The sequence below is a fragment of the Arabidopsis thaliana genome (genome assembly GCF_000001735.4).
Source record: "Arabidopsis thaliana chromosome 1 sequence".
Classification (NCBI taxonomy): Eukaryota; Viridiplantae; Streptophyta; class Magnoliopsida; order Brassicales; family Brassicaceae; genus Arabidopsis; species Arabidopsis thaliana.
This window is the reverse complement of record NC_003070.9, coordinates 3,200,899-3,224,581: the sequence shown is the minus strand read 5'-3', so window position 1 is coordinate 3,224,581 and position 23,683 is coordinate 3,200,899. Positions and strand designations below refer to the sequence as shown.

The window sequence follows — 23,683 nt, the reverse complement described above, 5'->3', positions numbered from 1 at the left end:
GTCGTGCCTAAACCAAGGCACAGAAGCGCTTTAACAAACGCTAACGCAGTCTCTCTCTCTCTCTCTCTCTCTCTCTCTCTCTCTCTCTCTCTCTCTGGGCTTCGGTGGTGATCACTTGGGTCGAATACTGATGAAGAAACTGGCTGATCGGCTCCTTCATCGTTTTACTAATCATGAAACCGCTTTAAACGCCGGCCACCACTGTGATTTCTCGTCTACCCTTCTCTTCTCATGGTTTCTTCATCCTCTTGAATTTCTCTCACTTGAGAATGGTTTTTAGGCTGCTCAACGAAATTGTGACAGCAAAGTTTGTATTTTTAGCCCGGATTAGTAAATAAGCTTAAATTTGTTGTTTACTTCATTTTTTATGACACTGTAAACTGTTTTTCTTTCCTTGTTTCATCAAATTGGGTTTGTTTCTTTGTTGAAAGATGATTTCCCTTCACTGGGTCTACGTATAAATCCAGAAAGGAAGGGACTTTAAACGATCACAGAGTTACAATTGATTGAATATCGGAAATAAACCATTTTGCTTGACTATCGGAAATAAACGCCTTTTCAGTTTGTTTTAAGACCTGTTCTACAGATCCTATATCTATGACCATTTCAAAACTCTTGTTTTACACAAGCACTTATGAAACTTTGAGTATCTCGTGCTGCTGCATTCTGCGTAAAGAGGAGTTCTCATATTAATCTCTTTAGTTTTTCTACATTCAAAAGTGTTGATTTTTTTCCTTACACTAATATCAGGCTCAGAGGGGACAGATCAAGGTACAAGTGGTCTTAGTCATAGGAAGGATCACAGGATGTCCTCTCATGGTGTCCACCTGCATGTCCATGATCGATATGTAATGCAACGTCCTCAGTCGACAATGTGCCCTTTCATGTGTCTTTTATTGAATGTGTTTTGACTATAGACGGAAATGGTGCAGGTTGTGATGGACAATGGGATCCTCCAAGTTACACTGTCAAAGCCAGGTGGAATTATCACTGGGATAGAGTATAACGGTATTGACAATGTGCTCGAAGTTCGTAACAAGGAGACTAACAGAGGGTATGAATCATGTTTTAATATATGATTTTAGTTATACTGCTTTCTTCAGAGGAGAACAAAAGTCTTTTTTTCCTTCAAATTCTGTGAGAAGCCAAGTTAATCGATAATATAAATGAATGTATAGGTACTGGGACCTGCACTGGAATGAACCTGGAGGCAAGGGAATATTTGATGTGTATGCACTCTATGCATTTACCTTAACATTCACTAGGATTAGGAGCTCAGGAATGTTATTCTATAGGTCTTCATCGTGCTATTGATTGCAACATCTGTTAGTGGGATTTTTCGATATTGGTGGAGTTAAGTTGATGTATACTCAAAACAAGTTTCCTCTGCTTAACTGAAGTTGTCAGCTGTCACTGCTGCATCAGAATCCTCTCTTTTAATGCTTTTCTCTTTTTTTCTCTTGTGTATATGATGTTATATAATCGGTACTAATTGTTGGATGGTATATGATGTGTACTAATCGTTGGATTGTTTGATATCATATATGCAGCATCAGTGGAGTGACTTTCAGGGTCATAGTCGAGACCGAAGAACAGGTTGAGATCTCATTTCTAAGAACATGGGATCCATCCCTTGAGGGCAAGTACATTCCCTTGAATATCGATAAAAGGTCTATCTTACATAATATATTTCCTTTGGCGAGAAACAAAAGTAGAGAAAGACATTGACTAGTTGCTCTTTCTTTCAGGTTTATAATGCTCCGTGGCTCTTCTGGAGTGTACTCATACGGCATTTATGAACATCTTAAGGATTGGCCTGGCTTTGAACTTGGAGAAACTAGAATTGCCTTCAAGCTCAGAAAAGACAAGTAATATTATCCCCATTCTCTATCTTATGTAATGTCTAATCTCCTTAAGAGAAGAAAGTTAGAAATGTTAGTGATTGCCTGTCCATGTGAAGAGTACCATAGATTCCAAGCAAAAGAATTGTGCAATATGTCAGATATCTATTTATTGGGTTTAATTGTTCGTAAACACAAAAGTGTGTAGTTGTTTGATACTCATATATTTTCCTGTTGCGATTCTTTTTTTACAGATTCCATTACATGGCTGTGGCAGATGACAGAAAAAGGATAATGCCTTTTCCAGATGATCTATGCAAAGGAAGATGCCAAACTCTAGATTACCAGGAAGCTTCTCTGCTCACTGCTCCTTGTGATCCACGCCTACAAGGCGAAGTATGAGTTCCATATTTTTTCCATCGTTTAGAAATTACAACATTTTGTTCTTTCTCATGCGTTGTTGAGCTGTTTATTCTCCCATTTACTGATACATGAATGCGTATATTATGAACTTATGCTCGTTTTGTGATGTATTACAACTTCAAATAATGAATCCGGTAAATACTGTTTCACAGATAACTAAATCATTTTTCTTCTCTGACAGGTAGATGATAAATACCAATATTCGTGTGAGAATAAGGATCTGAGAGTACATGGATGGATATCCTTCGATCCACCAGTAGGATTTTGGCAAATTACGCCCAGTAATGAGTTCCGCTCAGGCGGACCACTCAAACAAAACCTGACTTCACATGTTGGCCCAACCACTCTTGCAGTAAGTGTCCCTGTGACATATGTGGTGAATGTTTCAGTATAATACTTAGAAGTGTTAATTTCCGTAATGGTTATTTCAGGTGTTTCACAGTACTCATTATGCTGGAAAAACCATGATGCCTCGTTTTGAACACGGTGAGCCTTGGAAGAAAGTCTATGGCCCTGTTTTCATTTACCTAAATTCCACAGCCAATGGAGATGATCCACTTTGCTTATGGGACGATGCTAAGATAAAGGTACGAGTGAAGCAAATCGCTATTGGACTTGCTGAATACAGAAAAAGATTTGTGGTACTGTAAGGGCTCACTTGTATGAGGTAATCTGCAGATGATGGCTGAGGTTGAAAGGTGGCCTTATAGCTTTGTGGCATCTGACGACTATCCAAAGTCTGAAGAACGTGGCACAGCCCGTGGTAGATTACTTATCCGTGACAGGTATTTGTGTTTTTTACATTCTAATTTTTTTTTCTTTTTCCTGCATCTTCCTTTATTTTATATTGCTTCTGTAATATTTCTTAGTGTATATTAACATGTTGAATTTTTGTATAGGTTCATAAACAATGATTTGATTTCAGCAAGAGGTGCTTATGTTGGTTTGGCTCCGCCTGGTGATTCTGGTTCTTGGCAAATTGAATGCAAGGTGATTTCTTCCTTCTCCATTCTTAATTAGTTGCAACGAGCAAAAATAGAAGTCAGTTCAAAGATATCAAGAAAGAGATTTATGATGGAATTACCAACAAAATAAATATTTGTCTGTAAAGAGTACAACATTTTGAGCATTGGTTACACACTAAATCTTTGCCAATCAGGGATACCAATTTTGGGCTATTGCGGATGAGGCTGGCTATTTCTCGATAGGGAACGTGCGTCCTGGCGAGTATAATCTCTATGCTTGGGTCCCCAGTTTCATTGGAGATTATCACAACGGCACAATTGTTAGAGTGACTTCAGGTAAATTAGTTCTATCTAATTTTACAGGTTCCTGCATATCAGCCAAATTTTGATGGGCAAAACAACACAGGTTGCATGATTGAGATGGGTGATATCGTTTATGAACCTCCAAGAGATGGACCTACATTATGGGAAATCGGTATCCCTGACCGAAAAGCTTCTGAGTTCTTTATCCCAGATCCTGATCCCACTCTTGTAAACAGGGTGTTAGTCCATCACCAAGACAGGTTTATTAGCTACACTTTTGTGAACCTTACTGCTTGGATGTGCGAGAAACTGAACTCAACACTGCTTTATTATTTATCTGCAGGTTCAGGCAATATGGGTTATGGAAGAAATACACAGATATGTATCCAAATGATGACCTTGTTTACACTGTCGGTGTGAGTGATTACCGCAGAGACTGGTTCTTTGCTCATGTTCCCAGGAAGAAAGGAGATGTGCATGAAGGAACAACTTGGCAGATTATATTTAATCTTGAAAACATCGATCAAAAGGCCAATTACAAACTGCGAGTCGCCATAGCATCTGCAACCTTAGCCGAGTTGCAGGTAAAGATGAAACTTCATTTTTCTACAGAAAAGAATGAGATAAGACTGTAAAGTTTTGTTGGTACTTTCTATTTGCAGATTCGAATCAATGATGCGGAAGCAATCCGCCCTCTCTTCACAACCGGACTCATTGGGAGAGACAACTCAATAGCGAGGCACGGGATCCACGGGGTTTACATGCTGTATGCGGTGAACATACCGGGTAACCGGCTTGTGCAAGGTGATAATACTATATTCCTGAAACAGCCAAGATGCAATGGTCCCTTTCAAGGGATAATGTATGACTACATTCGTCTTGAAGGCCCTCCTTCTTAGCTTAGAATGATATGTGATATCATTGTTTATGTATAGATATATAATAAAACCAAAAGATAATGGTAACAACTGAATCATATTGATATGCAAACTCCCCAAACCAAAATTCTGACAACATTACAACTGAACCTAAGACATAATAAGTAGAAAGGAGCTACTGAAATGTTCTCTTAAGCACAAATCAACACAAGAGACCTGAATCGTGAGTAAACTACTTAATGCTACATCTTCCCTGCAACTTGCTCAGCAGAGCTTTTCTTCATGAGTCCCTTGTTACAAAGCTCATTAAGCAGCTCCAAAGCTTCCTTTGCCATACCTTCATAAGCTAAGCCTTCTATCAGAATCGTGTATGATGTTTCATTCGGTTTACACCCTCTGTTGATCATAAAAACCAAGAAATCGATGGCACGATCTGTTTGCCGACTCTTACAGAGTCCAAGCATGATAGAATTAAAGGTGACTGCATTTGGCCTAATGCCCATCCGCTCAAACTCATGGAAAAACTTAATGGCTTCGTCTACTTTTCCTTCCCTGCTTAAACCTCCAACAAGAGAGGAATAGGTGATAGTGTCAGGCTTTAAATCTTTCGCACGCATCTCATCTAGCAGTTTTATCGCTTTGCCAGTTTTACCAGCTTTTGCAAGCCCATCAATGACAGTATTATAAGTGATTAGAACAGGAGAACATCCCTTGCTACTAAGTTGATTAAGTATCTCAACCGCATCTTCAACTTTCCCATCTTTGCACAAAGCTGTTAGCATAGTGTTGTAGGTGACAATGTCTGGATAACAACCACGAGAAACCATTCTCTCCAAATACTCGATAGCCCTATCCATCTTTTTCTCCTTGCAAAACCCGTGAAGCAGCGGGTTGTAACTCAAAGAATTCGGCTGACATCCATGTTGAGGCATCTTCTCCAATATGTCAATCGCTCGGCCAAGCAAACCTTTTCTACACAAGAAATTAATCAAGATATTGAAAGTGACAACGCTTGGCGAAAAGCCTTTACGAAGCATATCAGCAAGAAGCTTCTCTGCATCCATCCATCTCCCAGTACTACACATACTCCGCAGAATTATGTTATGTGTAATAACATTTGGTTGACATCCAGAAGACGGCATGTCATTCAAAAACTTAATGGCCTCATCCAATCTCCCCTCTTTACAAATACCATTCACAAGAACGTTGTAAGTCACAACATCAGGAGTACATCCTCTATCCCTCATTTCATCGAGAAGCTTCATCGCATGTCCCACACCACTATCTCTGCAAGTAGCTTCAATCAATATAGTGTAAGTAATCACATCTGGATAACAGTCTCTCTGAAGCATCCTATCAAGAACCTCCATGGCTTGCTTAAGTTTCCCACTATCGCAAAGAGAACGCAAGATGGTATTATAAGTGACAACATCCGGCGAAACACTCATTCTATCAAGAACAGATAACGCGTTATTGATCTCCCCAGCTTTGCAATACCCACTAATCATAACATTGTAAGTTATAACATCAGGAACAGCACCAGAGCCTTCAAGAATCTCCAAGATCTTTGCAGCTTTCCTCGTCTTACCCAACCTACAGAATCCGCGAATCAATGTCGTGCACGGAATGATATCAGGAACATTACCGTGATAAACCATGTTCTCTAGAAACTTAAACCCTTCCTCCAATTCACCGGTTCTAACCATCTGACGCAAATGGTTATTACTCTCGACATCTTCCAACGCAAAAGACGAATTCACAGAGCTATAATGACCATTTCCGTTACTATTGCTATACCCAGAGGACAAAGTTTCGAACTTTTGAGCTCTACCATTAAGACCTGAACTCTCAACCTTAGAAGCCGCAGAAACCAGAACAAGTCGATTCCTTTTTCGTGACCCAAGAGGGATTTTAGAACTAATACTACCAGAAGTACGACATGAGACGTCAAGCTTATTACCTCGTTTATATTCGCGATGAAATTGTTGAATCAAGCAAAACCCTTCTTGAGCACTGCTTGTGGACACCATCAAATCCATAGAGGTATATCAATGAATCTTCCCCCACAAAACTAAAAGCCAAAGTTCGAAAGTAGACAAATTAAACTAAAGTTTTAAGACATCTAATAAGAAATTTTCGAGTGAGAGAAGGAAGAAGAAGAAGAAGAAGAACAGAGGAGGCGGGTTTAAGCCAGTGAGCGAAAGGATATGGCACTGTTTTGTCTTTTTTGGAGCTTTGTGAACTTTGGGCCTTAAATTTGGTTTTGGGCTTTCACTCAAATAATTATATTTGTTGTAGTAAAATTTCCACTTTCTTTTCAGCCCAAATACAGTATATATAAAACGAACAACCTAAAAAGTTTGTTCGAGTGATTTCTTTTTTTTTGGAACAATGTCCAAAGTTTTTTTTGTTGTTGACGTAAGTGAAAGCTTTGAAAGACACAAATGTCGTCGTAACACTAACAACCGAACTGTTTTAACGACAAAGTCAAGATATACTCCACTATATCCTATTCTTTATCTCTCGTCCAAGGCAACATAAGTTCTCCAAATCGGATCTTTATATATAGAAAAACATGTAACATTTACTTTGAGCTTAAGACCAAAACCCACAAGACATTTTTTCCCAAAATGTCGTATGTTAAGTTGCAGTTGCATGATAAGGGCAATCATGTTGGTTTTTACTTTAACTCTTCTCATGATCTTCTATGTTCGTTTCTCAGCAGATACTAAAGAAGATTGAAACTTACTAAATTGCTGGTGTATGGATATTGTTTCAGGTGGTGATGGATAATGGCATTGCACGGGTTACATTATCTAAGCCTGATGGAATTGTTACCGGAATCGAGTATAATGGCATCGATAACTTGCTCGAGGTTCTTAATGAAGAAGTCAACAGAGGGTAATGGGATTTATATATATGATCCTTGTTTTTTTTCCTAAGTTTAGGTTAAATTGGATTATGCATTGTCTCTGTTTCATCTTCAGGTATTGGGATCTCGTTTGGGGAGGATCAGGAACAGCTGGCGGCTTTGATGTGTAAGTCTCTTCTATGTAAGCTTAACGCCAAAATAAGATTAATCACATCTTTTCAGATAGAATTTGAACTTACATATAGCAGCCAAGAGAGATTCAATAAAGCTCAAAGAAACTAGTGCATAATTATTTTCTTTTGGAAACAGAATCAAAGGATCAAACTTTGAGGTCATAGTGAAGAATGAAGAACAGATTGAGCTTTCTTTCACAAGAAAATGGGATCCATCACAAGAAGGCAAAGCAGTCCCTCTCAATATTGACAAAAGGTACTTAGTCTTCTGAGATGCATAAGTTTCATATTTTTCATATTGTGACCTGAAGAACTGTGGAAACAGATTTGTTATGCTTAGTGGATCGTCGGGATTCTACACTTACGCTATCTACGAGCATTTAAAAGAATGGCCTGCTTTCTCACTTGCTGAAACCCGAATTGCCTTCAAGCTCAGAAAAGAGAAGTAACCAAACTCAAAAATCATTCCTTCAGTACTTCCTAAACATCTTTGACTTTTACTTATAAATTTTAACTGTGATTTCAGGTTTCATTACATGGCAGTAACGGATGATAGGCAGAGATTCATGCCATTGCCTGATGACCGGTTACCGGACAGAGGCCAAGCTCTGGCTTACCCTGAAGCTGTTCTACTTGTTAATCCTTTAGAGTCTCAGTTCAAAGGAGAGGTCAAATTTATTCATTTTTTCTTCCTCTTCAAGATTATTAGAGAGAAACTGTTTTCTTGTGTAAGAAGTTGTAAACTTTGCTTTAACCTGGTTTTAGGTTGACGATAAGTACCAATATTCGTGTGAAAACAAAGACATTACTGTCCACGGATGGATATGCACAGAGCAGCCATCGGTTGGTTTCTGGCTCATAACTCCTAGCCATGAGTATCGAACCGGTGGACCTCAAAAACAGAACTTGACATCTCATGTTGGACCCACAGCTCTTGCTGTAAGTCCATATAGATAATACTAGAAATGTTTTCCTTATAAATGTTGACAAGTTTGACGCTTGATCTTTAGGTATTTATTAGTGCACACTACACAGGGGAAGATCTAGTGCCAAAGTTTAGTGAAGGAGAGGCATGGAAGAAGGTGTTTGGACCTGTTTTCGTCTATTTAAACTCGTCTACTGATGATGATAATGACCCTCTTTGGCTGTGGCAAGATGCTAAATCTCAGGTTCATCTTTAAGTCTTGTTTTATATAGTTAGAAGACAAATTAAACAATATTCCATTCCTTTGATATATTTTACTTTCTCAGATGAATGTGGAAGCAGAGAGCTGGCCTTACAGTTTTCCAGCTTCGGATGATTATGTGAAAACAGAACAACGTGGTAATGTTGTTGGCAGACTCCTCGTTCAAGACAGGTAAACTAATAAGTGAACCCCGTTGGTTTTAATGTTAGTACTTAAATACCACAAATATTTCACATCTTGTGGTCGTTATTACACTATAATAACTAAGTGATGGTTTATTTATGATTTTAAGGTATGTAGATAAAGATTTCATTGCAGCCAATAGAGGTTATGTTGGTTTGGCTGTGCCTGGAGCTGCTGGTTCATGGCAAAGAGAATGCAAGGTGATTTTGAAATTGATAGAAATCCAATAAAGGAGACATGGAAGTGTTCTGAACACAAGTTAAATTTTCCATGAACATTTCATTGCAGGAGTATCAATTTTGGACAAGAACAGATGAAGAAGGATTTTTTTACATTAGTGGTATAAGGCCAGGCCAGTATAATCTCTATGCATGGATTCCTGGTTTTATTGGTGATTATAAGTACGATGATGTTATCACAATCACCTCAGGTCCTCATTTTCTTTCTTGCTTTCTATTAACTCCCCAAAACATTTTTTTGTTACAATTCATTATATGCGCAGGATGTTATATATATGTGGAAGATCTTGTTTATCAACCTCCAAGAAATGGAGCAACATTATGGGAAATTGGTTTTCCAGATCGATCTGCTGCAGAGTTTTATGTTCCCGATCCTAATCCAAAATATATCAACAACCTTTATCAAAATCACCCTGACAGGTTTTGACATATATTCACATACAAATCTTGTTACATTGTACTTAGACAAAAGTAACAGAACATATAAATAGAAATGGAATTATATGATACAGAAAAAAAAACATTAGAATGAACTAAAATGCAATTCCTTTTATTACCAAAATGCACCTTTGATTTTATTATTCGAATTTCTTAATCTCTTGCAGATTCCGGCAATATGGTTTATGGGAAAGATATGCAGAACTTTATCCGGATAAAGACTTGGTATATGTAGTTGGCTCTAGCGACTATAGAAAAGACTGGTTTTACGCTCAAGTCACTAGGTGTTTCTCATCATCTCTGGCGTGATCATTTCCATTTCTTGAATTTGAGCTCTTCTCTAACCATATTGTTACATTTTCGTTTCATAGAAAAAAGGATAACAAAACATATCAAGGAACAACATGGCAAATCAAATTCGAACTCAAAAACATTGATAAGAATCACTCCTATACTTTACGAGTAGCCATAGCATCCGCTACTTTTTCTGAACTCCAAGTAGGTCTATATATATTTATCAATCCATGACATCTCTTTTTGTACATTAGAACATATAAAGAAAGACAACCTGACGAAATTAAATGAATCTTGACTCAAAACTTGGGGATGAAGATACGTGTGAACAATGCGAATGCAAGCCCGATGTTCACGAGCGGATTGATCGGGAGAGACAACTCGATAGCGAGACATGGAATACATGGATTGTACTGGTTGTTCAATGTGGAAGTGGCTGGTTCTAAGCTTCTAGAAGGCGAGAATACATTGTTTCTCACACAGCCAAGGTCCACAAGTCCTTTCCAAGGGATCATGTATGATTACATCAGATTCGAAGCTCCCAGCTAATCAAATTTTCTTGCATAATTCTTTCAGAAACTATAACAAAATTTGCTTAAAAATGTTGTGTATATGCGTTTCACTTTCAATAATCCTTGTTCTCTATTATCTTACTTAAACATCATTAATTTGACATAGACAATATATAAAAGCGACCATGTTATTTCATAAGAGACAAGTGAGAAAAAAAAACAAGAAATATAAATAAATAATGCATTAATTTTTTTATAAGGAATTCCGAAAATTATAAAATCTCTACGCCGGGTAAAGTATTTTCATCATTTATTTTAGAAATGAATTATAGTGACATAAATGGTACGAAATATTTCCTGTATATACTTTTTGTTGACTACTAAAAAAAAAATCTTTGACTCTATCTTGTCATTCAATTTTGTAAATCTTACAGAAAGGGAAAAGATTAGGAGACATTTCAGATACATACAATTATGCAACATTTTTTTTATTTGTGAAATACAATTATGCAACACAAATCTTGACTTTTCCAGTTTTAATAATTTCTTAGGATAGTAATATAGGAAAGGATTTTGCTCCAGTCTTTGTTATTCATCTATTGCTGAATTGTTTTTAGGCAATTTCTTTGAGAAAATAAATCATTTTTGAATGGAAGATTATCTAGAGGGTTTAATGTCAAATGAATGTTCTAACAAATAACTTAATACTAGTTGACTTTTTGCGACCAAAATTAATTTATAAATATTGGTTCTCTTCTATTAAGAATCATCTCAATCTGGTGTTTTTAAATATATACAATCTCTTTTCACTGTTTGTATTTTAAAAATTTCCAGACTCCAGATCAACGACTATTGAATGGTAAGTGACATTATGGTTTGTTTTTGGTATAGATATAAGAAAATATGAAAAATAGAGAGATGTAGTTTATTCATCTATTTGATTGTCTCATCGAAAAAGACTCTTTTTTGTTCTTTCTGTTAAATAGAATAAAAATTTAACCCGTGAAAGTGTTCGTTGGAAAAGATATGGGTAAGCATCTGGTGAACAACCTCTGTTAAAAGTCTTTATATATCTCTTCTTACATGTATGTGTTATTTTATATGAATGTATGTATGTTTGTGCTTTCCCTAACTCAAATCAACCACCCAAGTAGCCGCCTACAACTTTTGCTTCAAGCATCAACATTCGTTACATTCCCTCTCCTGTTCGTGTGCATATTTTTACATATTTTTATACTTTTACAACAACAAAAAAGGTATTAAAGAATACAACGAAATATTGAGTGGTGTCACTTTCAAGAAGCCGAACCACTTTCAGGTAAGTCGGATGTTATGATGGTTAGGTACGTAGTTTCCTTAGAAATCTACCGAGTAGGCTAAATATTGTTGGGAAAAGAAAAGCAATATGGATTATTGGGAGTGGTTGCCTTGTACGAATCGCATCACGTGATACTACTAATGTATGTATTATTGCATGAGTTACGACATAAATATATATCAGGGAAAAAAACAAAACCATTGAGTAATTTATATCATAAAATATGCTTATACATACTATGTTATTGAATTTCTCCGCTTATGCATGTCTTAGGTTTTTTATGCTTAACCCCTAGAACGAGTTTTGTTTCATGCCTCTACGCGAGGATCGTAATATTTCTTGATGAATTATTTGTTCAATATCCATTAATCTTATTATAAATTTGTAATGCATATATACAAGACGCCAAAAAGGTATTTTACCATAAGACAAAAACGGAATTCTTTGTTTATAGCAGAAGAAAACTTTAGATGTTGCCTAAAGCAGCACTTAACTTGCTTCTCTCCTTTTTTTTGCCTTTTTTTTTTAATTGTGTTTCTGTTTATCAGTTCACATGTTCTTATGTTTTACTTTTTGCCTCTTGTCATTGTCCCACTTCAAAGTTTTTGTATGAGTAAAAGATTCTTATTAGTTGAAAACCTATATAATGATGTTGTCATAATATAAAACAAGGACTCTTTCTTTCTTTCTTTCTTTCTTTCTTACTTGCCTCGTCTCTACAACTTCGTTTGTCTTATTACATTTTGTGGACAGATTTCGAGAAAGCCCCAAGACAAATCCGCTGATTTCATCATGTTTCTCTTCTCTTCACATGTGTTCAAGCTCGTGACGACAAAAGGTACGCATCAGAGAATAAACATCATTACAATATTGTTTTTTTAAATTTGAAAAAATTTAACCAACATGATAAGTGATAAGAACCTAACTCCTAACAAAACGATATCGTATGTGTGTATGCATGTTTGGTGACAAATAGATTATCGGAGACACTTATTGAAACAAAGAGGATGGGTTATTGCTTTGATCATGTTCATGTCTGTGTTTGAAATTGCATTCTGCCAAAACCAAACTCCTGAGCCAGAATCAACACAAGTCTTGCAGCTACATTACCAAGATCGATATGTACGTCGTCTCTATACATATTTTTACTAATCAAGATTCTTAAATAGCTTTTCATTAACAACTAGAGAGACCTATTTCATAAATTAAACCGTTACGCTCATAATTTGTGGCTTTCTTGATATGCAAGTCACGTGAATTGTTTAAGAAACCCTAAGTGATGATGATGATTTGTAGGTGGTAATGGAGAATAGATTTTTACAATTAACTTTATCAAATCCTGAGGGTTTCGTCACCGGAATCCAGTATAATGGTATCGACAATGTGCTCGCCTACTACACCAACAAAGAATATGATAGAGGGTAAGTATGTATATCTTTATGTATCTAACTGCTCTGTTCTGAGTGTTTAAACTCTTAAGTCTCTAATTGATCTGATTTCTGTAGTTACTGGGACGTAGTGTGGAACTTCCCTGGGAAAAAGGCTAAAAAGACCAAAGGCACACTAGACCGGTATATGGTTGTTGTGTCTATGTTTAGTTATACCAATTAATATGACCTAAATGTGAAGTGAGACTTACTTGGATTACTTTACAGGATTGAAGCAACAAAGATGGAAGTGATTACACAGAACGATGAGAAAATAGAGCTATCGTTTACAAGGACATGGAATACATCTTCAACTACGGCTGTTCCAGTGAATATAGACAAGAGGTAGTCAAGTTAGTATCTAGAGAAAATCTTTAGTTTCTTGGGATCTATATTGATGAGACATGAGTTAATTTCAGGTTTGTAATGCTGCAAAACTCGTCCGGATTCTACAGTTACGCCATCTTCGAACGGTTACAAGGATGGCCCGCTGTTGAACTCGATAATATGCGATTAGTATTTAAGCTAAACAAGAAAAAATTTCATTACATGGCGATTTCAGATGACAGGCAAAGGTACATGCCTGTGCCAGATGATCGGGTTCCGCCTCGTGGTCAGCCTCTTGCTTATCCCGAGGCAGTTCAACTTCTTGACCCTATCGAGCCCGAGTTTAAAGGAGAGGTAAATTTGAATTCTTTATAGAAAACATCTAAGCCATCCATTTCAATTTGAAAAGACAGAGGAATCAAAACAGAGGAAACAGAGTATTAAAGTTGATTCATCTTATAGGTGGATGACAAGTATGAGTACTCAATGGAGAGTAAAGACATAAAAGTTCATGGATGGATAAGCACAAATGATTCAGTTGGGTTCTGGCAAATCACTCCAAGCAATGAGTTCCGTTCTGCTGGGCCTCTCAAGCAATTCCTAGGCTCCCATGTCGGTCCAACTAACCTTGCGGTAAGAAATAATAGGTTTCGTCATATATCGCATAATTTGAATAGAAGATGAATGATAGTTGATGTGTGTGAAATGGAAACAGGTATTTCACAGCACTCACTATGTTGGAGCAGACCTAATCATGAGTTTTAAAAACGGTGAAGCATGGAAGAAAGTATTTGGACCTGTCTTCATTTATCTCAACTCTTTTCCTAAAGGAGTTGATCCTCTCTTGCTCTGGCATGAAGCCAAGAACCAGGTTAGTCATACATCTACACACATGTTCATGTTCATATGTAAGAACAAAAGAGCTGAGCAATAGATTTGGTTGTTGTTTCAGACAAAGATTGAAGAAGAAAAGTGGCCTTATAACTTCACCGCTTCAGATGATTTTCCTGCATCTGACCAAAGAGGATCTGTTAGCGGTAGATTACTCGTAAGAGACAGGTACACTTCTTGCTTCATTATCTCTTGAATCTACGTCGTTTTTTTTGACATAACAGATTCCTAAGTGGATAGTTTGGTTTTGTAACAGATTCATAAGTAGTGAGGATATACCTGCAAATGGTTCCTATGTGGGCTTGGCTGCACCAGGAGATGTTGGCTCATGGCAAAGAGAATGCAAAGTAACTTCCTTAATCTATCATATATTCATTCTCCCTCTTGTTAGTTAACAATTAGATTAGTTATAAGTTTTGGTCTTAATTACGTTGACAGGGTTATCAATTCTGGTCTAAAGCAGACGAAAATGGATCTTTTTCTATCAATAATGTGAGAAGTGGTCGTTATAATCTCTATGCATTTGCTCCGGGATTCATCGGTGATTACCACAACGACACCGTTTTTGACATTTCTCCAGGTTCGAACACTTCTAATACCACAACGATACTAATTCATATATAGATACAAGACTAAGAAAGAGTGAAATATTGGAAACAGGCTCAAAGATTAGCTTAGGAGACTTAGTGTATGAGCCTCCTAGAGACGGTTCAACTCTATGGGAAATCGGTGTACCAGACCGAAGCGCTGCAGAGTTCTACATTCCTGACCCGAATCCAAGCTTTGTAAACAAACTATACTTAAACCATTCTGATAAATATCGACAATACGGATTGTGGGAACGCTATTCAGAACTGTACCCCGATGAAGATATGGTCTACAATGTTGATATTGATGACTACTCTAAAAACTGGTTCTTCATGCAAGTTACAAGGTTAGTTTGTGACCAACTTAAATTCAAAACACTACCATTATGAAACTTTGTTAAAGTATAAACATTGGATTTGTAGGAAGCAAGCAAATGGAGGATATAAAGGTACAACATGGCAGATCAGATTTCAGTTCGACGATAAAATGAAAAACGTAACCGGAAACTTCAAACTGCGAATCGCTTTAGCCACATCAAACGTAGCAGAATTGCAGGTGCGAATCTCAAGTTGCATGGACGCTTTTTTCTCTATGAAAGTGAAAACATTCATTTGTTTATTTGGTAATCTTTTTGCAGGTTCGGGTGAACGATCTTTCTGCAGACCCTCCATTGTTTAGGACAGAGCAAATAGGAAGGGATAATACAATCGCAAGGCATGGTATTCATGGACTATATTGGTTATATAGTGTGAATGTTCCTGCTGCTTCTCTTCACGTGGGAAATAACACCATATATCTAACTCAAGCGCTCGCCACAAGCCCTTTTCAAGGACTCATGTATGATTATATTCGTCTTGAATATCCTGATTCCATCAATTATATTACTAGATCATAGAGTTGTATTCAGTTTTCCTTATAATGTTATTGATTAATATACAGATAGATATAATGATTATTTTCTCGATTGGTACTTTATATCAAAAGTTTACTGCAAATTTTAGTCCAAGAGGGCTTGTATCCACACATAGAGTGTAATTTAGAGCTTTAAGTCCTTAAACTGATCGATGTACCAGATCTGAAATTTAGAGCTTTAAGTTTCTACCAAGCAAGTATGGAAATAGATTCAGAGATCAAAATCAAAATATTTCAGATTAGCGGATTGAACTAACTAGAACACAAATGTGGCAAGGGGACAAAAAAAAAAACAGACAACAATGCTCTGTGTGATTTCAGGTTCAAACTGTAATCAGCCAGTATGTAAGAAGAGCTGTGTAGTAACTAGAGCTCGGTATCGTGGCTTGACCCAAACAGCCAACTTGACAGTATAGATAACTTACTTGATGCAGGCTTCTGTTTCAGGTCATTTAGATCAGCATTGCAAAGGTTGTCAAAAGCATGCTTTAGATGAGGAGTTACCACTTTGGCCTGTAATAAGAAAGATAAAAGAAGTTCATGCAAGGGTAGGTATAGAATGAAAATGGTAGGAAAATTCAGAGGGAAAGATGCAAAATACCTTGAAATCTTCAAGAGGACAGAAATCTTTTCCATCACAACCCTGAAATTTGTATAGAGATATTAGGAAACGGAAGAAGGGCAAAACAGAAAAGTGAGTCAAGTCATTTCTTAAAATTCTAGAAGTTATGTCTGAAGTTCAATGGCCACTAAGATCGAGCTAAAATTGAGTTTGCGTTTAGTAGTTAGATGAAACTTACTGGCACTGCAATAGGATGCTCATTGTGCAGAACCTGAACGAAGTATTTGGGAGAGGATTCTGCGGGACAACTGTATAGGACAAGAATGTTGTTCCCACCAAAAGGAGCCATGGTGCTGCCTCTAAAATCCCTGGTTTTGGGAGGCTGTGGAGGGAGTTCCAAAGGTTTCTCCTTCTGTATTTTCTCAAACTCTGTAAGACATTTAAGACCTTTTTAAGAACAAGCACTGAGAGGAATCATATGTTCACAAAAAACACAAGTGGGGTAGTATGAGAGAGGTGAAATTGATAGACTAACCAGATCCATCAAGGAAAAGCCCAAGAAGACAAGAAAAGGGAACTATTGTTTCGGCATGTGCAAACCTAAGCCTTGCTTTTTCGTAACTTCCAGGTGGGAGCTTTTCTGCATGATAATTGAATAGGAAAAATAATTAGATCTGGTGTCTACGATGACAAACAAATCGTTCATTATTTCTTGGTTAAAGTTTGAGGTTACCTTCCCGGGCCTTGATAGCTTCTTCCATTGAATGCAAAACATCTTCTAGAAGTGGAACTCCCATTTTGTAATTCAAGGAATTTCCATAACCTTTGAGGAGAAACACTTCCAAATCATCTGTCCATTCCAGCAAAGCAACCTACAGATGATTGTGTTACACATAACTAGCATTATAGCATTAAATCCACAAGCTTCAGGATACTTAAAACGCATACAAATATATAAACAGCAACTTGTACCTCTGATGGCGTGAAAAGTTCACAACTTTGATTAGTTACATTAAGCAATGATGCTTCCTGTAGATTTCAAAACAAATCTAGCATTATAATTGATTAATGATGAGAAGTAGGTGTTGTAGCGTCCTGAAAGGTGTGTATAAGAAATTTAAAACGAGATGCAAGAAAGAAGCACCTGCTTGCACAGAAACCAGAGAGAAGAAATGTCCTGTTTCGTGAATTTTAAATCATATCTCTTTGCAACGGAAGCTGTAATTTTATTCAGAACAGGTTCCTTGAGCTTATCCACAGCAGGCTCTTTAGCTTTTCTATAGCTCTGCAATCATAGACCATGTAAAGGAAAGAAATGCTCAGAATCGAATAAACTGAGCGACTACTATATCGAGGATGAGCCTACAATAAAAAATATATTTAGATTCATTCAATCAACTATACCTTGTAGTTTTGACAACATTCAAAAAATCTCAACTTTGTATCACTGGCACGGTTTTCGCTAGTGACAGCGAATGCTCTATTACGGCCTGGTCCCAGATTTCCTTTCTCACTGAATAACCCCATTCCAAATGCTACAGCACTTGCAGATGCCCTAGGAATCTACCAAGAGATTTAAACATTTCAGGCCAATGCTTGCAACCAAATTCTAGCGTTCACATCATCTCAAATTTTGCTGAGCAGAAACAGACATAAAAAGATTCAAAATCCACCAACCTGCGTAGCTCTTATTGTATAGACATCAGGATGGTAATCCTCTTCAAACAAACTAGGAAACCGTTCCCGAACCCGAATTCCCAGTTGGTATAACTCATCCTCCCCTTGCCTGATCAGCTCCCCACCTTTCACTTTTCCTTCCCAAGGAGATTTCCATTGTCCCAACCATCCAGGAATTTTGTCTGAAGGCAATTTCCTAGCTTCTGCATCTCTTACCAGTTCCTTAAACCTACCAGCCAAACTTTCCAATTCCCGCAATCGTTTCTTGGTCGGAGAACGAGTTCCATGCCTAGCCTAACATGTCAAAAACCACTATTTCAGTCTTTATTCTCCCTCATTGCCATTCCATTTAACCCAAATAAACTACGCTTACCACAAGGTTAAGGTGGATAGGTGTACACTCACTAGGAACATTCGACCCTTCAATCAAATTTTGGGTAACATCTTTCGAAGTAGAGTATCTGCACACCAAATTCAAATTCCCCCAAAAAATAATTAGACCTCGCTAAAGAGAACAACACAAATTTCCACCTTTTTCTGACAAAGTGGTATCAATGTTGTCAAGCAATCGGACCAATTAGACCCAGATGATAAAGTGTTGTTCTTAATTCAACTTCCTCGGGAACCACGAAATAAGAAGGATTGAGAAAGAACCTGGTGACGGTGGAGAGGTGATGACGAACATCGAAACCCTGATCTGCCTGGGAAACAACAAATAGACACAACAGTATGATCCAAACAGTCTTCGTCGCCATCTCTCACGCTTTCTAAATTCCTTCAGGAGGAAGCTTTCAAGTTTCCGATTAATCAAGCCACAAGCCACTGTTCCACTGCTTCGATTCACACGAGTTTGCTCCTTTCACGCCACGTGTTGACCCTTCACACGTCTTTTGGTTTAAGTCTTTTGGATCTCCAAGATTTTTGTAATTTTTTGGTTCAGTTCCGGTTGAAGTCGGTTTTACGGTTGGACCGATTTAAACCTGTTAGCTGTCTTTGTCTTCTCCTTTGCCGCCAAATATGCTCTTTGATATCATATAATAACCAATCTTAACAGATAATGTACTCATTAGAAAAATGTGATGAGACCTAATCAAGCAACGTTGAGTCAAAAGCATGACCATTTCGTGACCAAGACTTCGTCTCTTCTTTATCTTTCCAGATTAAAATGTGTGTTTGCACGTTAAACAATCATGAGAATGAGCTCCAGCCTCTAGGGTTTATAAGATTACTTTATATACATATTTGGACAATCCAAAGAAGAAGAAGAAGAAGAAGCAGAGACTCATGGAAGAGTTTCAAGGTCCAGAACCACGCGGCCAAATGATGAGCGAGAATCCTCGATCCTTGGAGCTCAATCAACGCAAATGGTGGATCTCTGTTTTTATCTGCGGTTTCTTGATCTTTGCCGGAGACTCTCTTGTCATGCTTCTGTTGAACTTCTTCTACGTCCAAGATAATCGATCAGAGAGTGATCAAGACCGACAATACAAAGGGACATGGACACAAGCTCTGATCCAAAACGCTGCCTTTCCGATCTTAATTCCATTCTTCTTCATTCTTTCTTCACCAAAACCAAACCCGGAAACAGTCTCCAATCAAACAAACAATGGCTGGTTTCGAGTTCTCTCGCTCTACGTTTCTCTTGGTGTTCTTGTCTCTGTTTATAGCAAGTTATACGCGCTGGGGAAATTATACGTAGGATGGGGAATTTTGTTATCAACTCAATTGATACTCACCTCCCTCTTCTCAGCTTTCATAAACCGTCTCAAGTTTAACAGATGGATCATCATATCGATAATCTTCACTCTTGGGGCTGACTTTTTTGGTGGCCCTGCCTTTGCTGGAACCCCTAATGAAGATGAAACTGATCCTTACGACATCAAGGCATGGTTGATACTCATATTCCCTACTCTTGCTTTCTCCTTGTCTCTGTGCTTAATGCAGCTCGGATTCGACAAAGTGTTGGTGAAGACAAAGAGGTATGGTAACAAGAAGGTCTTTCGGATGGTCTTGGAGATGCAAATCTGTGTTTCCTTCATCGCCACACTCATTTGCACTGTGGGTCTGTTTGCGAGTGGTGAGTTTAAGGAGTTAAAAGGCGACAGCGAGAGGTTTAAGAAAGGGAAGACTTACTACATTCTGAGTTTGGTCGGGTTGGCTCTCTCTTGGCAGGTTTGGGCGGTCGGGCTGTTAGGTTTGGTGCTTTTGGTGTCCGGTTTATTCGCTGATGTTGTTCATATGGGTGCTTCACCGGTTGTGGCTCTGCTAGTTGTGTTGGCTTTTGATTTCATGGACGATGAATTTGGTTGGCAGAGAAGAGGTGCTTTGCTAGGGGCGGTCTTGGCTCTAGCTTCTTACTTCTACTCCCTGCACACAAAAAAGAAGAAGGAGATCGCAGAACTGAACAAGAGAGAGAACAACAACAGTGAAGCTTAGTCTCTCTATAATATACATAGATGATACTCTTATTACTTTATGTGTCTTGCAGATACAAATACTGTGCTTGTCCTGCAAGTGTCCTTTATTGACTCAGAAGTTGTATACATCCAAATGAGAGACTAAAAATACATCCGTGATGATATCGTATATATCTATCTCAATAACAGCTACAAATAATCCCCTCGCAGATAATCGAATCTACGAGGTTTTTGTATGGATGAGTTTGAATTTTCTGTAACATGTGCGTAAAACTTCTCTCACATAACCCATTCCTCAAATCGGCCAAGTTGTTTTGAAGAATTCTTCTTCCAGAAGGGCTTGATCGCAGTGAAATTACCAGTTTTCTGTCAGAAAAGAAATAGCTTCATCAGTCAACAAAACATAGAAGTAGGCATCGTGATCAGTATGCATATATCCACAGCTAAAATACCTTAAGGCAGAGACTTCTGGTTGTATCACAAACAGGGTAATCATGTGGACAACAATGACGACCATCCTTGCAACACACAGCGGATTCTATCTCGCAGCATTTCCATGAGAAGCATAAACCAAACAATTCTCTTGCACAGCAACAAGTCTCTCCAGATGAACAATACGTGAAAAGGTTGCATTTTGTAGGGCCAGGAGGGGACGGTGGAGGCGGGTTTGGATGTGTCTTGATGGGATATGAAGCAAGCATGTTGATTCCGCAAACGCCGTCTGAATTTTCAGTGTTACGCTGCATGTGCATAAACCCATCCATTCCCCAACTTTTTCCCCATGAGTTTTTCACAATCCAATAATCAACACCATTCTGTGAACCATATCCTACTATGAGCACAGCATGATCCAATGATGTCGAACACGGGCCAGAGAATATTCCCTGCATCAAAAGGTAAAATTTCTAAACAATGAGACGTTGAACATTCAGAAAATAGAGTAGGTTGATCACTAATCTTACAACTTACACTAGAATATAGCTGAAACGCTCTCTCGCTTCCACAGATGCCAACACTAACTGGCTGAGCCGCTACAGCCTCCATTAACGCTTTCTCATCATTTGATTTTACACCAGCATAGCTATCAATTGTCACAACCTTTTGTTTCAACTGCAGAACAAAAGAGACTTGTGTAAGTTAGTGATGTCAAAGATCAAGGAAACAAACAGGGAAGAGAAATTAAAACAAGGAGAAACAGCTAAACAGATACCTTATCCTTCTTACAGGTGCCATCACGTTCTTGATAAGGATAGTCTTTCTCTGTGTCTATTCCATGGTTTTTAATGACAAATTCAAAAGCATAGTCCATGAGACCACCATTACAGCCAGCATTGTAGGACTTGTCACAATCAATCAGTTCCTGCTCAGAGAGGCTGATGAGATCTCCTGTTACTATCTGGTTAATTCCCTCCATAGCTCCAGTCGCCGAGAACGACCAACATGCCCCTATAAATAATCATCATCAACTCAAATAATCAACTATGGATTCATCTGAGAACAAATTTACTATTTCTGAGACCAAATTCCTACATTGCCTACTCTATGAAACAATAACTTTCATAAAAGATACAATGATAATTGCTTCTAGACTTTCCTAAAAAGTTCAATCACTATATTACTCGCATACTTTCTCTTATTATACTCCTAAAAAGGACAAAAAGAGATGCAAAATTAGATTAGTGTGACAAACTACGTCATGATTGGTCTTCTTGTAGCATACGTACTAAATAACCACAGAAGATGAATCTGCACCATCAAAGATTCTAAAGTTTAAGACTTTCTCCGATCTAAATCCAATCTTAAAGTTCTTGAATCACATCCTAAGTCGCTGAACTATAAACTCCAATCAAATCTGAAATTTTGATGAAGAAGAAAGTTAAATCAAATACCGCAGCTTCCTTGATCTTTGACATTAGTAACAGCTCCCTTCTTTCTCCAATCAACAGAATCTGGAACCTTTACGCTACCACCGAGACTCTGTCCCTTACTAGCCATTATCACCGACGGAGCGGAAACAGAGAGACCAAGACGAGAAGCCTTGAACTCGTGGTGAGTCAGATCCGCGAAAGCATTGAGAGAGAGAGAGTAAGTAGCGTTAGTGATGAGATTGTGTTGCGTAACGAAGTCGTGATTATCTTTAAAGATTTGAATCCTCTGTTGCCTCTCTTCTTCTGAACCGTACGTTTTGCCATGTTTCTGGCACCAGTCGTCGAATAGCTCAGAGATGTCATCGGAAGATGACGATGAAGAAACGAGAAGAAGGAAGAAGAAAGTGAGAGAGATAAAGGAGGACGATGACATTGACATTTCTGTAATTTTTGTTTGTTAGAATCGTGGAGATAGTTTTGGCCTAGAAATAAGGAATAGCCTGGAGATTTGTTTTTTCCCATTTCTTTTGAGATTTAGCCAATAAGATTACAAAACGCTGGTTTTGCGTTGGCGTTTTAAACAAAAAGCGTTTGGCGTTGAAAAATTGCCGAACAAAATGATTGAGGCAGAAGAAGTGAACCACGTGTGTAAATAGGAGGGATGTAGCTAGAATTATCCACAACTTTGCCACCAGAAAATTTTAAATTGCTAAATTTAATTATACATATTGTGAAATATGCATTACAAACATAATGTAATGTTAATAAGTACGTTCATTATCATGAAAGCCTTTTAACATAAAAAAACGATCATTATCAAAATTTGAATGTTTGTTTAATAAAAAAAATGCGGACTTGTCAGTATTATCCTCATCATTCACGGGCTCAGGACCGGGCCGGAGAGGCCAATGGCAATCAAAAGCCTAACACATTTAGCTTCCAATCCAACTACATACACACAGTACTATCGTAAATCATTGTTTTGTTGTTGTTTGGTCAACACTAAAATCATTGTTAAATGGGTAATATATCTACGATACTTTATTAAGCAAAAGAAAGCAACTTTAGCCTTTTTAGGTTATAAGACCACCACTCCCTATTTGTGTAGGCTGATGAGCAGTACACTTTGGACCTACTTACGACTTTATTGCATTTAGCCCTTTTTTGCTTATTCTAATTAGTAAATAAGATCACGCGGAGACCAGAGAGTAGTAGTAACCAAAGCAATGTGCATGCCTAACGTGTATTTTCGAGAGAGCTCACCAAAGCAAAAATAATTAACTTCACTTTTGTGAAAACGGGAATGTATTTGATCAATCTTTTCGTATTTAGAAGGCTTATATTATGATAAAACCAATTGCAGATAAAAAAAATACATCCTTAAGCTT

General features: G+C 37.7%; 7 protein-coding genes and 3 long non-coding RNA genes across 19 annotated transcripts; 5 read left to right on the top strand and 5 right to left on the bottom strand.

Moving 5' to 3' along the window:
• Positions 1–40: 40 nt before the first annotated feature.
• AT1G09910 (Rhamnogalacturonate lyase family protein) lies at positions 41–4,547 on the top strand. Of its 3 annotated transcripts, none has more exons than NM_100865.2 (15): positions 41–203; positions 751–848; positions 933–1,054; positions 1,179–1,229; positions 1,551–1,670; positions 1,749–1,868; positions 2,096–2,237; positions 2,446–2,616; positions 2,696–2,851; positions 2,943–3,049; positions 3,164–3,254; positions 3,424–3,565; positions 3,636–3,792; positions 3,876–4,116; positions 4,195–4,547. In NM_100865.2, the coding sequence occupies exons 1-15, from the start codon at positions 131–133 to the stop codon at positions 4,429–4,431; spliced, it is 2,028 nt and encodes a 675-aa protein (NP_172462.2). In that variant the 5' UTR covers positions 41–130; the 3' UTR covers positions 4,432–4,547. The 3 variants fall into 3 exon arrangements, with proteins under 3 accessions (NP_172462.2, NP_001321331.1, NP_001321330.1); NM_001331868.1 differs by lacking the exon at positions 41–203 and adding an exon at positions 331–375; NM_001331867.1 differs by having other exon boundaries at positions 41–848.
• Positions 4,548–4,652: 105 nt separating this feature from the next.
• AT1G09900 (Pentatricopeptide repeat (PPR-like) superfamily protein) lies at positions 4,653–6,449 on the bottom strand (the record flags this gene model as incomplete). Its single annotated transcript, NM_100864.1, has 1 exon — positions 4,653–6,449. The coding sequence occupies one exon, from the start codon at positions 6,447–6,449 to the stop codon at positions 4,653–4,655; it is 1,797 nt and encodes a 598-aa protein (NP_172461.1).
• Positions 6,450–6,978: 529 nt separating this feature from the next.
• On the top strand, positions 6,979–10,533 carry AT1G09890 (Rhamnogalacturonate lyase family protein; the record flags this gene model as incomplete). 5 transcript variants are annotated; one of them, NM_001331865.1, is made up of 15 exons in its annotated part: positions 6,979–7,082; positions 7,190–7,311; positions 7,398–7,448; positions 7,592–7,711; positions 7,781–7,900; positions 7,982–8,123; positions 8,221–8,394; positions 8,466–8,624; positions 8,707–8,813; positions 8,935–9,025; positions 9,114–9,255; positions 9,328–9,484; positions 9,670–9,786; positions 9,874–10,000; positions 10,115–10,533. In NM_001331865.1, exons 1-15 carry the CDS (start codon positions 7,041–7,043, stop codon positions 10,343–10,345), a joined length of 1,902 nt encoding a protein of 633 aa, NP_001321190.1. In that variant the 5' UTR covers positions 6,979–7,040. The 5 variants fall into 5 exon arrangements, with proteins under 5 accessions (NP_001321190.1, NP_001321193.1, NP_001321192.1 ...); NM_001331866.1 differs by having other exon boundaries at positions 7,012–7,082; positions 7,796–7,900; positions 10,115–10,519; NM_100863.6 differs by having other exon boundaries at positions 7,044–7,082; positions 10,115–10,345.
• A 580-nt stretch (positions 10,534–11,113) lies between these two features.
• AT1G09880 (Rhamnogalacturonate lyase family protein) lies at positions 11,114–15,870 on the top strand (the record flags this gene model as incomplete). Of its 4 annotated transcripts, NM_001331861.1 has the most annotated exons (15): positions 11,114–11,167; positions 12,380–12,464; positions 12,603–12,748; positions 12,923–13,047; positions 13,132–13,197; positions 13,282–13,398; positions 13,473–13,734; positions 13,843–14,013; positions 14,096–14,251; positions 14,333–14,439; positions 14,528–14,618; positions 14,710–14,851; positions 14,932–15,205; positions 15,282–15,414; positions 15,497–15,793. In NM_001331861.1, 15 exons carry the CDS (start codon positions 11,165–11,167, stop codon positions 15,752–15,754), a joined length of 2,136 nt encoding a protein of 711 aa, NP_001322797.1. The 4 variants fall into 4 exon arrangements, with proteins under 4 accessions (NP_001322797.1, NP_001322798.1, NP_001322796.1 ...); NM_001331860.1 differs by lacking the exon at positions 11,114–11,167 and having other exon boundaries at positions 12,310–12,464; positions 15,497–15,870; NM_001331862.1 differs by lacking the exons at positions 11,114–11,167; positions 12,380–12,464 and having other exon boundaries at positions 12,640–12,748; positions 15,497–15,754.
• On the bottom strand, positions 11,571–11,770 carry AT1G04747. Its single transcript, NR_138769.1, has one exon. It is a non-coding gene; the product is annotated as an other RNA (long non-coding RNA).
• Positions 15,868–19,003, bottom strand: AT1G09870 (histidine acid phosphatase family protein). Its single transcript, NM_100861.4, has 11 exons — positions 18,665–19,003; positions 18,384–18,471; positions 18,011–18,304; positions 17,738–17,896; positions 17,478–17,618; positions 17,306–17,362; positions 17,067–17,205; positions 16,869–16,973; positions 16,572–16,762; positions 16,373–16,414; positions 15,868–16,284 (listed from the first exon to the last, which is right to left on the bottom strand). The coding sequence occupies exons 1-11, from the start codon at positions 18,763–18,765 to the stop codon at positions 16,138–16,140; spliced, it is 1,464 nt and encodes a 487-aa protein (NP_563856.1). The 5' UTR covers positions 18,766–19,003; the 3' UTR covers positions 15,868–16,137.
• A 167-nt stretch (positions 19,004–19,170) lies between these two features.
• PUP16 (purine permease 16) lies at positions 19,171–20,566 on the top strand. The gene has a single exon (NM_100860.3): positions 19,273–20,566. The coding sequence runs from the start codon at positions 19,295–19,297 to the stop codon at positions 20,444–20,446; it is 1,152 nt and encodes a 383-aa protein (NP_172457.1). The 5' UTR covers positions 19,273–19,294; the 3' UTR covers positions 20,447–20,566.
• On the bottom strand, positions 19,244–20,273 carry AT1G04743. The gene is made up of 2 exons (NR_138768.1): positions 20,144–20,273; positions 19,244–20,074 (listed from the first exon to the last, which is right to left on the bottom strand). It is a non-coding gene; the product is annotated as an other RNA (long non-coding RNA).
• Positions 20,432–22,897, bottom strand: XBCP3 (xylem bark cysteine peptidase 3). The gene is made up of 5 exons (NM_100859.3): positions 22,317–22,897; positions 21,638–21,873; positions 21,397–21,537; positions 20,880–21,311; positions 20,432–20,793 (listed from the first exon to the last, which is right to left on the bottom strand). Exons 1-5 carry the CDS (start codon positions 22,732–22,734, stop codon positions 20,707–20,709), a joined length of 1,314 nt encoding a protein of 437 aa, NP_563855.1. The 5' UTR covers positions 22,735–22,897; the 3' UTR covers positions 20,432–20,706.
• Positions 21,808–22,308, top strand: AT1G04737. Its single transcript, NR_138767.1, has one exon. It is a non-coding gene; the product is annotated as an other RNA (long non-coding RNA).
• Positions 22,898–23,683: the final 786 nt, after the last annotated feature.